The sequence below is a fragment of the Dromaius novaehollandiae genome, chromosome 2, assembly GCF_036370855.1.
Source record: "Dromaius novaehollandiae isolate bDroNov1 chromosome 2, bDroNov1.hap1, whole genome shotgun sequence".
Taxonomy (NCBI): Eukaryota; Metazoa; Chordata; class Aves; order Casuariiformes; family Dromaiidae; genus Dromaius; species Dromaius novaehollandiae.
Genome location: NC_088099.1, coordinates 53,461,375 through 53,475,139, shown reverse-complemented (window position 1 = coordinate 53,475,139; position 13,765 = coordinate 53,461,375). Strand labels below are relative to the sequence as shown.

At 39.6% G+C, this 13,765-nt stretch overlaps 1 protein-coding gene across 4 annotated transcripts in view; it reads left to right on the top strand.

Annotated features, from left to right (window-relative positions):
• PDE1C (phosphodiesterase 1C) overlaps nt 1–13,765 on the top strand; it is a 296,093-nt gene that overhangs the window by 219,207 nt on the left and 63,121 nt on the right. For all 4 annotated transcript variants that reach the window (XM_064506536.1, XM_064506539.1, XM_064506537.1 and 1 more), the window contains 3 exons: nt 7,033–7,146; nt 7,837–8,019; nt 10,808–10,874. In XM_064506536.1, coding sequence (XP_064362606.1) covers nt 7,033–7,146; nt 7,837–8,019; nt 10,808–10,874 — 364 coding nt within the window. The remainder of the gene's footprint in view (nt 1–7,032; nt 7,147–7,836; nt 8,020–10,807; nt 10,875–13,765) is intronic.

Here is a 13,765-nt window from a genome sequence, read left to right as displayed (position 1 = left end):
GCCATTTCAGGTGTGTATCAAAGGAGTATTATCACAAATGACTTGTCTTTGAAATCATTCTCTTGGGTTTTCATTATATATGGGTAATTTGACTAACAAAAGCCATGCAGACAGATGGCGGAAGGTGCCTCTGATTCATGCCTCCAGAGTCAGAGTGACAAGGATTTGCTGAAAATGAATGTGTTCCACACTAGTGTCTAATTGTAATGGCAGTCTTGTTGTGCGGAGAAAACTCTTGAAGGACCTTATTGTAACTGGGGTCATTCTCACTGTGTGTCAGTTTTTGCCGACGATCCTCTGTGATGAACGGGACTCTGAATAGAATGCCCTGTACTGAGGTTAATGATAACATATATTTTGAGGAAAAGTGTCAAAAAGATTATTAGTAATGATTTCTTATATGGATGTAGCAGCTAGCATTCCTATCCAATATGCTATTGCAACACATTTTACAAATATATCCAGTTACGTTGAAGCACGGCCACATTTGCGACTGAAGGGAATGACTGAACAGCACAAAATTGCTTCACAAGAATCAGGAGAGACCACAAGAACAAACTCGATTTCTTACAGAATGTGTTGTAGGATCCTTTATGTTTACAGGGAACCCCCAAACTGTTTGCTGCTGGTGCAGTGCCAGATTCACACTGAATGCAGTGAGATACTGTCCGATTACAGAAACTGTGACTCTGACTTGCATTTTAAAGTTTTGTTCAGAAGCTTTGGAAACTTCAGAGGTAGCACGAACCAATTCACTCCTGCGGTATGAAGCTACCATGCTAGGGGAGCTCAACAACTTGATGTTTTGTTGCTATGTACACCAGTTTTTCTCACACCTCAGTAAAATGCAGTTCTATATACAAAGCTTTCTTGTACTGTAAGTTCTTGGTACATCATCAGTAAAACCTGGAACTTCCCTATCACAAAAGAGTTGAGAAGAGACATTCTCCTTTTTGGAGTAACTCACAACCTTCCTAGCAATTGCTGTCCCAGTATTGAGATCTCTCTGCTTTTAATGGTATCAGACTAAAGGAATGTCTATTTCTGTTTTGCTTATGTGTAGTTGTAACTGTGGAATGATTTCACATGTTATGAAAAGGTTTTCTCTATTTGTATATACTAACTATATACATCTTTGAACGGAAGTAAGACATGGCACATCTTTTCTTGGGTTAGTGCAGAAGGAAGCCAGTAACTCGTTTTAGCTAATCGTGTCATTATTAGAGGGTGGGAGAAGTTTTCATGTGGCTCAAATCTTTTAAAGTTTTTCAGAACACTTGTATTTTGCAAAAGGATGAGTCAAAAGCCTGTTTTGGTGTGGTGTGAGCCACATCTACTTTCCTCTCCCGGTCCTCAATGAGAGACAGGAAACTGAATGATTTCTTCCATGCCATTTGTAGCAAGCGTTTGAACTCACGACCGAGGTAAATAATCTGTTCATGAAGATATTCTGGTCTGGGTTACAGTTCCTTTCTCTCACCAAACTGTTCATCAGGCTTGAGCTTCTGGTTCAAGATAATTCCCTCAGGTTCTCATCTGAGCTCTGTGATCTCTGATTTAACTGTGGGCTCTAAGGAATGGAGCAAGCTGAGTAGGAATCGATTAAATCAAAGGTTCCCATGTCTCAGGTGAATGCCTTAGCTGTGTGGACATGGGTCAGTTTTGACCAGAAATTCCACTTCAGACTTCCTGAATGAAGCATATATCGAGCTTAGCAGAGGCTTGTGAATAGTTTTTGATCTCTAAGAATAGAAATTATTGACGAAAGAACATTGTTCCAGAAGAGTCCCTAACCAGCTCTAACAAAAAGCGCTGTGTTCAATAGCTTGTCTTCTTTTTCCAGCTGCAATAAAAAAATCTCTCTCCTGTCTACAAACCTAGCCTGTCATGTAGTATTAGACTCTCCCGGTTGAAACAACATAATAATCAGATTCAACTGTCAATATCAAACTATTCAGAAGTTAATATCAAAAGAGCAAAGTGGGTAAATATGCCATCCTTGATCAACTGTAATTATATGAGAAAATTCACACTTTTTTGTAATTTTTGATGTACATTCAAAGTGGGATTTTCCTTAGCTGTCCCAATGGTTTAAGAATGATTTTGGGGGAACAAGGTTGAGCTGCACTGTGGAAAATGTGTGATGAATCAAAGTCATAAAGCTTTGAAAATAAATTTGAGGACTAGCCGTGCAGCCTTCCAGACTTTATACTGGTTGAAGGAACTTGCCCCAAGTATTCAGGCAGTACTTGTGCTTTGCATGTTAATTGAAGTTGACTGGTATCCAGACTGCGGTGGTGTTAATCTTCTCTGCAGTGATATGTAATGCTATTTAAAAAAAAAAATCGACAGCATAAAAGCAAGCCCTCTAGCTAAGGAGATAAATATTTGTACACAGATACTGTTTTATTTATAACAGAGAGGAGGGTGCTTGGAGCACATTTATTCAGAAATTTTACGTTTTAAGAATACTCTGAAAACAGCTTCACATTTTCCTGTTACTCAGTTTGCGTTTAAAGTCGCTTTGGGATTTTGAGCTATGTAACTTTTATGGACTAAGCTCAGTTACCTAGTCTTTTTGCTTTTTCTCTCTCTGAATTTTAAGTATCACAGTTCATACTTTAGGGAAACATTAAACAGAGTAGGAACAGGGCTTTGGAAGAGTGTGAACTTTGGATAACCTCTCCCCTTCAGAGAGGACCAAACCCGCTTGCTGTACACCTCAGCTGAGTTCAGTAGGATTATTCGTACATACTCTCAGTGCTTTTTACAGTGAATGTATGCAGATATTTCCCTTGGAAGGGCAGTGTGGGGGGCCATATTCTGGACGTGGCCTGGCCCCTTTTCCAACTTTTTACACCTGCTTGATCTCTCTGTGGGGTTGGATGAAATTCAAAATGCTTAGCCATGCCCAGGGCTGGGCTTTTCTTTTGCGCAGTTAAGGGATTATCCAAGGTCTCAAATGTGAAATAACTGTGCCTAGAACAAAGGTTCTAAAACCTTTTCCATAATATTTGGTATACATTCAGAGAGAATTTGTGGACTAGAGGAACTACTTCCCTTGGAAATCACACTAAGGAAAATGTCTGCTGTCTCTTAATATAATTCAGCAACTAGATTTAGAGATAATATTGTGTGACCAGCCAGTTCTTTGTAAGTGTTCTGCTGACGACTGTAATTTGAGAAACTCTGGTCTACAGCCTGGCCCATTTGAGGCACATTCCCATGGTCTTATGACAGCTTAATAGTAGAAATGGTTAAACACCTACCTTCTGGTCAGGGACCTCCTTCTTCACAGTCAGTGGCAACTTCTGCAGCTAGCTTCATGGACTCCAATGGAGCTAGGTCAAGTAGATCTGTGGCAATTTTTAGTCATGACATTGAAAAAAAAAATCAAGTGAAACTGAAAGTTTGAATCAGTCTAAAATAAACTTTTAAAAACTTATCACTACAAAACATGCTTTGGTTGAAAAAAGGTGTTTTTTTCATACAGATTAGAATATCTCATTTTCAGACAGCTGTAGTAAAAGCAAAAGAAAAAATGAACTAGATTCTTAAAATTGATTATGATAATAATATCGTTATCTGTCTTTTACTAAGTATCCTGACAGACTGAGCATTCTTCTATGAAATGGTACAAATAACTGAACTGTAGTCACTTGCTGTAATGACTAGGCTATTTGGTAAGAAGAGAAGAAGTCAGAATCTTGCCCTCTGTTTCCATTGCTTTAATATAAGTTCTTAAAAATGAGACATATTAAAAGAGATTGTTGTAATGTTTTTATTTCAGTCAAAATGGTTTGGTGAATTTGACTGAATTTGTGAGTCACTTCAGCCACCTTGAAACTGCATTTTTCAGCTAATAAATTTGCCTGCATGCCCTTCAGTGGGACAGCCTGGCCTTAAGTTTACGATTGCATTTAGGACTATTTCCACCAAATAGAGATACATGGTGTGCATTTAAGACAAACAGTCATTGGGCTCTTACTTAGTAAAGGTAACTTGCAGCAGCTGCTGTGACTCAGTGAATCAGAAATAGTTATAGATAGTGGATGGTAAGAGAAAGACAATGTCTTTTTTTTCACATGAGAGCAGCTGATCGTGTGATAAGGTTTTATTATAACAGCTATACTTCTGTTTTGCCAAATGATTGATGCATGCAGTATTCTGCATGAACTTCTTTGATGAGGAATGTTGATGTCATGAAACAACAGTTACTCACTGTGCTATTATTGAATATGAATTTTGAATGACTTGTAAAATAGATCTGCTAGGTACTTAACTCAGTGAAAGGAAAGTCAGAAAAAGCCAAATAATAATAATAATGTACCTCCTGCCAGATTAACTCCTCTAGCTGTATACAGATTTGTTTTTTGATGACTAGTTAAGGCGTTACCCATGAAGTGAAGGAAGGAGAAGGCCCATGAACCACTGCTTACTGTTTGGGCACAAAAGTTGTTCTGTTTCTGTCTCTTCTTTCTCTCATGCATTGGCAAGTAGAGCTGGGAATGGGTGAGGAGAGGGCAGTGGTTTGGCTCTTGCAGGGAGGTGGATTAACCTCCCACATGTGTTGCTGGATGCTGGACTTGATCTGAAAGGTTGAGGAGCACCTTTCCTAGTTCTGTTCATAAAACAAAGTGAGTTGTTGCTCACAGCTGATGGTGCAGTTACACAAAAGAGGAGTGTGGGAGCACCAAGGCACCTTGGGGTGTCCTCAGTATGTTTCCTCTTCTATAGGGCTCGCATTGCTCCGTGGCTTCCCTGAGTTGGGTTTCAGGATTGGAGAAAAATCTGCTAGCATGTTTGAATGCTCTCCATTGGGTTATAAAGCTGAGATGTGTTGTGTTCGGTGTATTTGTACATCACTGGCCTTTCTGTCTCCTTTCTCACGTGAAGAATGAAGTAGTGAACAATACTTTTGTTTTCAAGACAACCAACAAGCAGATGAGTTAAAACACCCAGAAACTGAGGATCCAGCTCTTGTTCAAGGTTCTTTGTAAATCTATATATTTAGCTGTGTTTCAATGGTGCTACTGTCAGTAGGAGTGAAGTTAATGTGAGCTAGCCAGAGAAGCAATCAATATTTTTTAATGTTTTTTGTTCTTCATAGTCTCAGTGTTTATATGAGGAAAAAAAAAAAGAAACCCGTCTGGAAAGAGCTGTTGGTATCATTGCAGACTGACTGCTTCTCAGCTCTGCCATGAAGCATAGGCCCAGTGGAGACTGTTTTCTCTTGAAGGCACTGAGGTCACAAGGACATTGTGTTAGTGAGGGGATAGAGGTATTCTCTTGATTTTAAGAGCTTAGTTTAGATGCTTAGTTTAGGAGGTTGGGCTCCCTCTGCGGTTAATAAATAGAGTGCAGGGAGAAAATTTAGGGTACCTGTATTGGTCTCTTGCTCTGAATTATCTTGTGGAAAAGGTTATCTTGGTCCATAGACAATAGAAGAGCTGAGGAAGACTAGTCTCCTAAATAGATGACAGATTTTAGGTGGTATGAGTGCATCTCTACATTTCTGTACCACAGACAGGACAAATTAACAACTTGTGAGTTCTACTACATTGTTACATGTATATTTGAATGTTTATTTAACTGCTGCTAATCCTTTTAAAGGAATTATGATTTTCTTCTAATTTTAAGCATGTATTTTCTTGGATTTTTTAAAATATTGAGATTTTATTCTTTACACTTTCTCCTCCTCGTCCTTCTTTTTTCACCTTTCTAATTTGCCACTAAAAATAGAGTGAAGGAGAAAAAGATTAATAAAAATTGTGCAAATAAGTGAATTGTTTTTGGTACAGGAGAAAAAATGATTTTTAAAGGGGCATCTTCTACACAATTCTTGTTTTTAAAAAAAGCTGTTTTCCCCCCTGTTAAAAATCTAGTAAAACAACTTCCATGATTTCTGTTTAATATAAATGGGAGAGTCTAAGAGAATCATAGTATTTCCTAACTTCAGTATTTTTGCAATAGTATTTCCAAATATACTCTTGTATACATTTACATAGGTGTACACCAGTCAACATAAATCGTCGTAAGTATGCATTAAGCAGGGCTGCATTAGGTGTAGCATCTGCAGCAGGTCGAGGGAGGTGATCCTTCCCCTCTGCTCAGCACTGATGAGGCCACATCTGGGGTGTTGGGTCCAGGTCTGAGCTCCCCAGTACAAGACAGACATGGATCTGCTGGAGCAATTCCAGCAGAGGACCACAGAGATGATTAAAGGACAGGAGCATCTCTCATGTGTGGAGAGGCTGAGAGAGCTGGGCCTGTTCAGCCTGGATAAGAGGAAGCTCAGGGGGGTCTTAATCAACCTGTGTAAATGTCTTCAGGGAGAATGTAAAGAAGATGGAGCCAGACTCTTCTCAGTGGTGCTCAGTGACAGGATGAGAGGCACTGGGCCTAAGCTGAAATGCAGGAAATCCCACTTAAACACAGGAAGACACTTCTTCACTGTGATTGCAGTTGAACACTGGAATAGGTTGCCCAGAGAGGCTATGGAGTCTCCATCCATGGAAATATTCAAAACCTGACTGGACATGGTCCTGGGCAGCCTGCTGTAGCTGACCACGCTTGAGCAGGGGGATTGAACCCAATGATCTCCAGAGATCCCTTCCAGCCCCAACTATTCTGCAATTCTGTGATAAATGGCTGACATTTGCCAACAGATACTACTGAAGGAGTTACGTGCTTTCTTCTGGCTGGAGTGAAATTGCCTTCTCTTAGCTCTTGTGTTAAATTCCAAGTTGTTTTTATTTTAACTTCTTTCAGTATGAGTAGGTGACATTCATATCTCATTTATTTGAGCCTAAATATAATGTGTTGTTTTGTCTGGGATCATTGAGACTGATCTTTGAAAAATAATACTTGTTGATTCCTTGTATATGGTTTAAAGACCTTTGTAGACTTCCAGAAGTTCTCACTTGCTAGTCATGTATGCTAGGTCTCATGCTGGATTCAGTTTTGAAATGATGTTCACTCTTAAACCTGTTTCCTCTTTGTGCTAGTCAGATTCTTATTTTTCTCTTCTAGGTTGCGATCGTTGGTAAAGCAGTTAGAGAGAGGGGAGGCTTCGGTTGTAGACCTAAAAAAGAATTTGGAATATGCTGCTACTGTTCTTGAATCAGTATACATTGATGAAACCAGGTAAGTTAAAACAGGTATCAGCGCTCTGCTTGTATCTAGTGCCAACATCATGATAAGGTAATGTACATGTCTGTTGGTAAAGTTGTTTTAGCCAAGATTTATTACTCATAGACAATATGTTTATAATCATTAAAATTCCTTTTGAACAGTCTTTTCACTTGCATCAATTCTTCAAGATTCAGAAAATTTTTACTCCAGGTCATGACAGAGGTGGACTGGTAAGATGTTGCAGAGGAGTTCTCCCCTCTATTATGTGCTATTTTGCCAACACTAAGTGCACTTGTAAAGTCACCTCAAATGACTTTCTCACCAGAATGTGAGATGTGACTTCATGATACTAATTGGGAAGTTTGACATGGCCATCAATGAGCTCTGGAGGGCAGAAAATTCATGAATATTGACAAGCTGAAGATGAGAAATCAATGGATGGTTATGTAGTTGTGTTTTGGAAGGCTAACACTTCTTGTTTGTTGGCCTAGTAGTGAGTTTCACAATCTGGTATTCAACTATACATGAGAATAAACAATCTGTTGAAGACTTGTAAAAATGTGTTCCATTAGGGCTTACGGAGAGAAGACTTTTAACAACTGCTTTAGTTAGAATATATTGCGGGTTTCTTTCTTGTTAATGATGTTGCGATGCTCTCCTATGGAATCCTCTATTTACCTATCTTTTTCCTTCCCCTTCTAGGCGTTTACTGGACACAGAAGATGAGCTCAGTGACATCCAGTCAGACTCGGTGCCCTCTGAGGTCCGGGACTGGTTGGCTTCTACCTTCACGCGGCAAATGGGGATGATGCTGAAAAGGACTGAGGAAAAACCCCGATTCAGGAGTATTGTCCATGCAGTACAAGCTGGGATATTTGTGGAAAGGTAAAGAATCATGTAATTACTTTGTTCTGGTAGCTATCCAGGTACTGCAGATTGTACTTGCAGTACTGGACGAAGAATACTTCAGTGTGCTTCTAAAGATATTTCTACACAGAGGTGAATAACTCCTGGAAACCTGGGGTTAGATAATAGAACGCAACCTGAAGCAGCACATATTGAACTGTTCTTAGCATAATACAAATGTAATAGCACTTCTGGAATAATTTTGACAGATCATGTACCCTTCTGCATAGCCCTGTGTCAGGAATGAAAATTTATAATACGGTCAGCACAGACCTGGCTCTCTCTGGCCTCTGAAGAAAATCTGATATTGTATTATTACCTGCCTGAATTATATAGTACACTTATGAACCAAGACAGATGTGAAAAGTTTGGAACTCAGAGGATTTCTAAAAATCCAGTAAGCCCTCTCAGCCTTCTCAGTGATGGTTTGCATCAGAACTTACTTCTAAAACTAATTTAAATTTCTGAATCCTTTAAAACATTTAGTTATTTGAATTTGGATTTATTTCCTGTTTTACCTTTTCTTATCGAGTAACTGCTCTTCCCTGATGTCCTTCTTTCATGTGGGAAGGAGGGCTCACACACGTGAAAATGTCAGCAGACTTCAGGCAATCCATAAGCTGGCATGTCCCATATCTCTGCCGTGAAACTCACTTCACAAATGGAAGTGCTGGGTGGGAATTTCAGACCACTGCAGAGCTCTTTTCATTGAGCTCCTGCTGCCGTCTGCAGAGAGCCTTGTTCTGCGTAGTTACTCTTGAAAGGAAGTATTCACCGCAGTCATGGTAGGTTAGCAATGCTGTTTATCAGAATCTCACTGACAGCCCATCAGTCTTCTGCATTGAAGACTATACCAGACACTGGATCACAGGCCACCCAGAAACTCAGAAGCTTCCTCCTACGTATTTATAGATGATTTTTAATCTGTGCACCTGAAAACTCAGGAAGTTATTGTACGTGTGTTAAGAGTGGCAGCAAATTTTGATAAGACCGAAAGGGAAGTGTCAGCTGTCATTTCTCCTTCGAACATGTTTCTCCCAAATTTGACAGGCTGTTTATGAATTAACCCTCACTCTTGATGCATTTTTGAGAACAGCAATGTAATGAATTTAGATACCTTTTTTTTGTTAAGAGTGACTTTTTATCAGTTTTTTTATTGTCTGAAATTGTTCTGCAGTCAGACTCTAATGGAGACTGGAGCTTATATATTGTTATGGGTGGCAAGCCAGTGGACTTTATCAGTCCCTAGCTTCATGCTTCACATTTTCTAGATGGTTGGACCTAAATAAAAATGTATATTTGTGGAAGAAGTTTGTAATTAATATTTTTGAACAGGTCTTTCAAAATTTTGTTGAAAGTACTATCAGCTCTTGAAATGGTTGGATTATCAAAAGCCTGCCACCTCATGTGTGATATGGATGTGAAGGGGAATAATTGAGTTGGACCCCTGTAGGGCTGGTGAGGAGTCTGGACTCTGTGTAGCCCTTTCAGTCTCGTGGAAAGAAAGACCTTGGAAGAAGCCAAGGTCGAGTGGTCTCAGGGTCACCTACTGGTCTCAGTGAGGCATGAGAGGAGAGAAGGACCATGCTCTAAAATAATCCCCACTCTTTCCTTGGCAGCCAGATCAGATTTTAGACAGGAGGTTGAGTATATTTTTTCCATTCTGAGGGACACATATGCAGGGGAGGGACTTGCTCAACAAAGACATGAGTGAACTGCAGAGGACTAGCTGAAGAAGACTGTTTTCTAGCTGATCTGAATTAGTGTGGCCCAAAGGAGGAAATGTTCAGAAACGATATGGCTCCAGAGGAGAGTTGTAGTTCCCCTGAGCTAGGGGAGAGGGACTGAATCGTCACTTAAGAGAAAGCTGTTGGGCTCCTTAGAGGAGTGGATGAGGGAGGAAGGGTTAAGAAATTCTTTATTCATGGATAGGAGGAGTTAATGAAAAAGGGGCTGATCTGTTTTCAGGTTGGAGTGCAGAACATGGCAAAGAGAAAGGAAAGTGAAGGGAGAGTTCACATAGGATCATTTCAGATGGAAAAAGAGCTTTCTACCGTCTCCTTTTAGTCCTAGGTTGTTTAAGTGTAAAAAAGGATGAATTGTGGAAAGGCAGTCCAACCATGTCAGTGTTCCTGCATTCATCCAAGCCTGTTAAACACAGTGTAGCCTGACAGCATGTTTAAAATCTAGTGCATACTTCAGTGCTTAGTTTAATATGGTTGCAGATGTTGATTATTGCCTTGTTATCAAACACACACACATGCGCGTACACACACATGCGCGTGCACACACACGCAAACATACAAATCCAAAAGATTTTAGGCCAATCTTAAAAAATGCAGACAAAAGTAACAGCTCTACCAAACAGAGTTGATTCATTGCAGACAATAAATGTTTTCTGAACTGCATTTAGAATTAGCTTGCATGCTGGACCAGCAAGGACAAAGAGAACTGAAAGAGCAGTCTGGTCATCTGCGATGGAGAATGGGGAACATCTTGTCTGTTTGAGTGTAGCCTTTTCCTCTTGAAGATCTGATATTGGCAGATACTCACTGAAGTCTTGCCAGGTGACCAAGTTATGAGATACTGGGAAGTGTGTGGTCTCCAGTTAGGCTATAGAGTAAGAATGATACAAAGGATATATGTGCAAGTTAGGAAGGAAAAACGAACTACAGTCAGAGTTTGCTTGGATAAATAAAGTCTCTTGAAAAAGTCTGTTGCCTTATGTTTTTTTTGTTTAATTTTATTTACTATTTTATCTTGGTAGAATGTACAGACGAACGTCAAATATGGTCGGCTTGAGCTACCCACCAGCTGTAATTGGAGTGCTAAAGGTAATCCCAAGGAAAAGTTGTGGGTTTTTTTGTGCAAAACATCAGAATAACACTACAATATTTGACAGGGGGGAGGAGGTCTTTGTACTCACCCTCTCCTTCTCTCTGAAGCTGAGTATAGGTCACACACATTAATCATTTACTGACCTAAGGGAAAATCCTTTCAGTTAAGGAAAAAATAGAGTTCAAGGCTCTGACCGTTTTCAAGTTGTGAAGGTCACAGCTCTGTGCTAGGTTACAATGCTTAAACTGAGGACTGGTTTGGAGATTGGAAGGAGGTGAAGTAACAACTTTCAGTTATTTAAAAGATTGCTATAAAGATTGGAATAACATGTTCTTCATGTCCTTGGTGGATAGGATAAGATATAATGGGTTTTAATTGCAGCAACAGCAAAAAATTGGGAAGGATAAGGATAGTTAAACTGTGGAATAAATGGCCTATAATAGTTGTAAAATCTGCATCATGGAGCCCTGTAAAAGCAGATTAGATGAACGTCTATTGGGAATGATGTAGGTGTAGTTGGCTCTGTACTGAGGGAGGTGATCGACTAACTTACATTTCAGGGTCCCTTCCAGTTCAGTTTTAATAGCCCTATTGGGCTATTAAAATACTGGAGGCATGTACCATCTGTGTTTATTGTTCAAGACATTGAAGGAGATAAACTAGTAATTAATAAAAATCATTCAAAAACAATTCCTAGTTTCTAGGTTGATAAAAGATTCTCTGTAAGTTTCTTCCACAATAGGATAAATGATCCAACTCAAAAGGCTGAAATTCCTATGTACAGAATTGAAATATTCTATCTGCACCTTTTTCCTACTTTAGGTTAACAGGTATTAGCCTCCTTCCTGCAAATGGGATCTAAAGTCCTCTTTTGGAACTACATCCCATAGCCCGATTATGGGGGAAAATATCCATAATGATACCTCATCTCCAAAGATATTCAGAGCTAAAAAGACAGACCAAGACCTGTGAGCTACTTTCAGCTGACGTAAACCTCCTAGAATCCCTCTACCCATTGTATATCTTCAAGTGACTGAGGGTCATAAACAGAACTGATTAAGCTGGAGTAAGTCAAGACACATCAATAACAAGAAAGGCATTGACTAATTTTGCTCTGGGTGAAATAACGCCTGCTTGGCCACTGTCTACTATAAGATCTATTTTTTCAAAACTATTTTGAGAATGTCTCTGCGAGGATGGCCTCAAGATGGGTAATGGAAGTAGTCGAAATGGATGTTACTTGTTTTGAAGAATGTTTTCTGTCTTTGAAATAATACCTCAACTTAAATGTCTCAGTCCCCTCTCCTTAATGGGAGATGGTACATTTTGTTGCTTGCTTCAATCTAGTAGAGCCAATTTAAAAAAAAAAAAAAAAAAAAACTCCCCTTCCCCCCAAATCAAATTGCAGCTACCTGACTGCTTGGTGACCTCTGTAAAGCAAGCCGATGTTTTACGCATGTGGAAGGGTGTAGGAGTGTACCACGCACATCTCTTCAACTGTTCTGAATTGCCATAATCAACATTCCCCTCAGAGTCATGGCAATAAGGACAAGGGTTGGGACATCGTGGATTCAAAACTAGTTTATTTTTGAACCATGCATTCTCCTTTTTGCTTCCATAGCCAGCAGGATGTCTGCACTGAGTAGCCCAAAGCTGTGGAATCAGCTTGGCAGAATGAGATTGCATGATTTTAATAAAGCATTGAAATACTGAAGCTCCTGCAAAGAAAGCAGGATGTAGTGGTAGCAGTGTAAGTTGTAGGCAGATATTATCTCTCACTCTTTCACTGGATGAGGAGTTAGGCAAATATGGTTGCATAGGATCTGGCTTTATCTATGTGTCAGATAGTGATTTTCCTAGTGCAGTAGCTAGGTGTCTTTCTGCATGACATTGGTGTGATGACATAAAACCTATAGCTACAACAGGGCCAATAAAACTGGTTTCTTATTTGAGGAATGGCTATATATACCATTAATAGAGATGTATCTGAATAAGTTTGTTCATTTACCCAGCAAGTCATGCTGATCTGCTGTTCCTCAGTGTAGCACTGGAGACTGAATTTAATATTAACTAATTGATGAAATATTTGCCTGCTTTAGAAGTGATTTTTTCAGCCCTTTCAGATTCTCATGCTTATCTGCTAATATTCAGGTAATGAATACAGAAACTGTCATTTACTGTGTTTACAGTATAGACATATGCTTGACTGTGGCAACAAAAATGTCAGTCCTGACAATAATGTTGAGCAGCATCTATCCCTGAGTTTGCTTGTTGGCTTATAAAACAAATCAAGTCTCTGAGGTTAAGGACAGATGGAAGGACAGGAAATTGAGCATTTAGGAAGAACTGGTGCTTCACTTTATCCCTAGGGTCTCCCATGTAAAGGCAAAGCAATGGCCCAGAAATAAATGCACAGGACATAGAGACAGTAACTCTGGGTTTATATTCAGTTACAGCACAGTGAGTATATGTGGCATTAGGGCAGCTTATGACACTTCGGCTGAGCCGGTAAGACCAATGACCTAGGGGCAGATCTAGCTTGGAAAGTTCCCCATGCCTCACTAGTCTTAGGGAGAAGCAGCAGCATTTTCCCCCCGTCACAAGCCATCTGTGAAGCTCTGCTTCCTTTTAGATCTCTCCCCAGTTCAAGGGACACTTCTGTGTTAACTTTTTCTTTAAAGGTCATATAATACACTAGTTTTCAAAGTGTAACTCATATTGCTGCAAAACTCTAAGCTATCTGTGACACTTCCATGTTTCTGTTAAGAGAATTTTTTCCCTACTAGTTATTTAGGATAAAATGCTGTTGTCATTATTGTCACTTGATGAAAGCAAGGATTTCTCCCACAGTAAAATCTAAATGGCTGTATTGTGAAATTAGCATCTT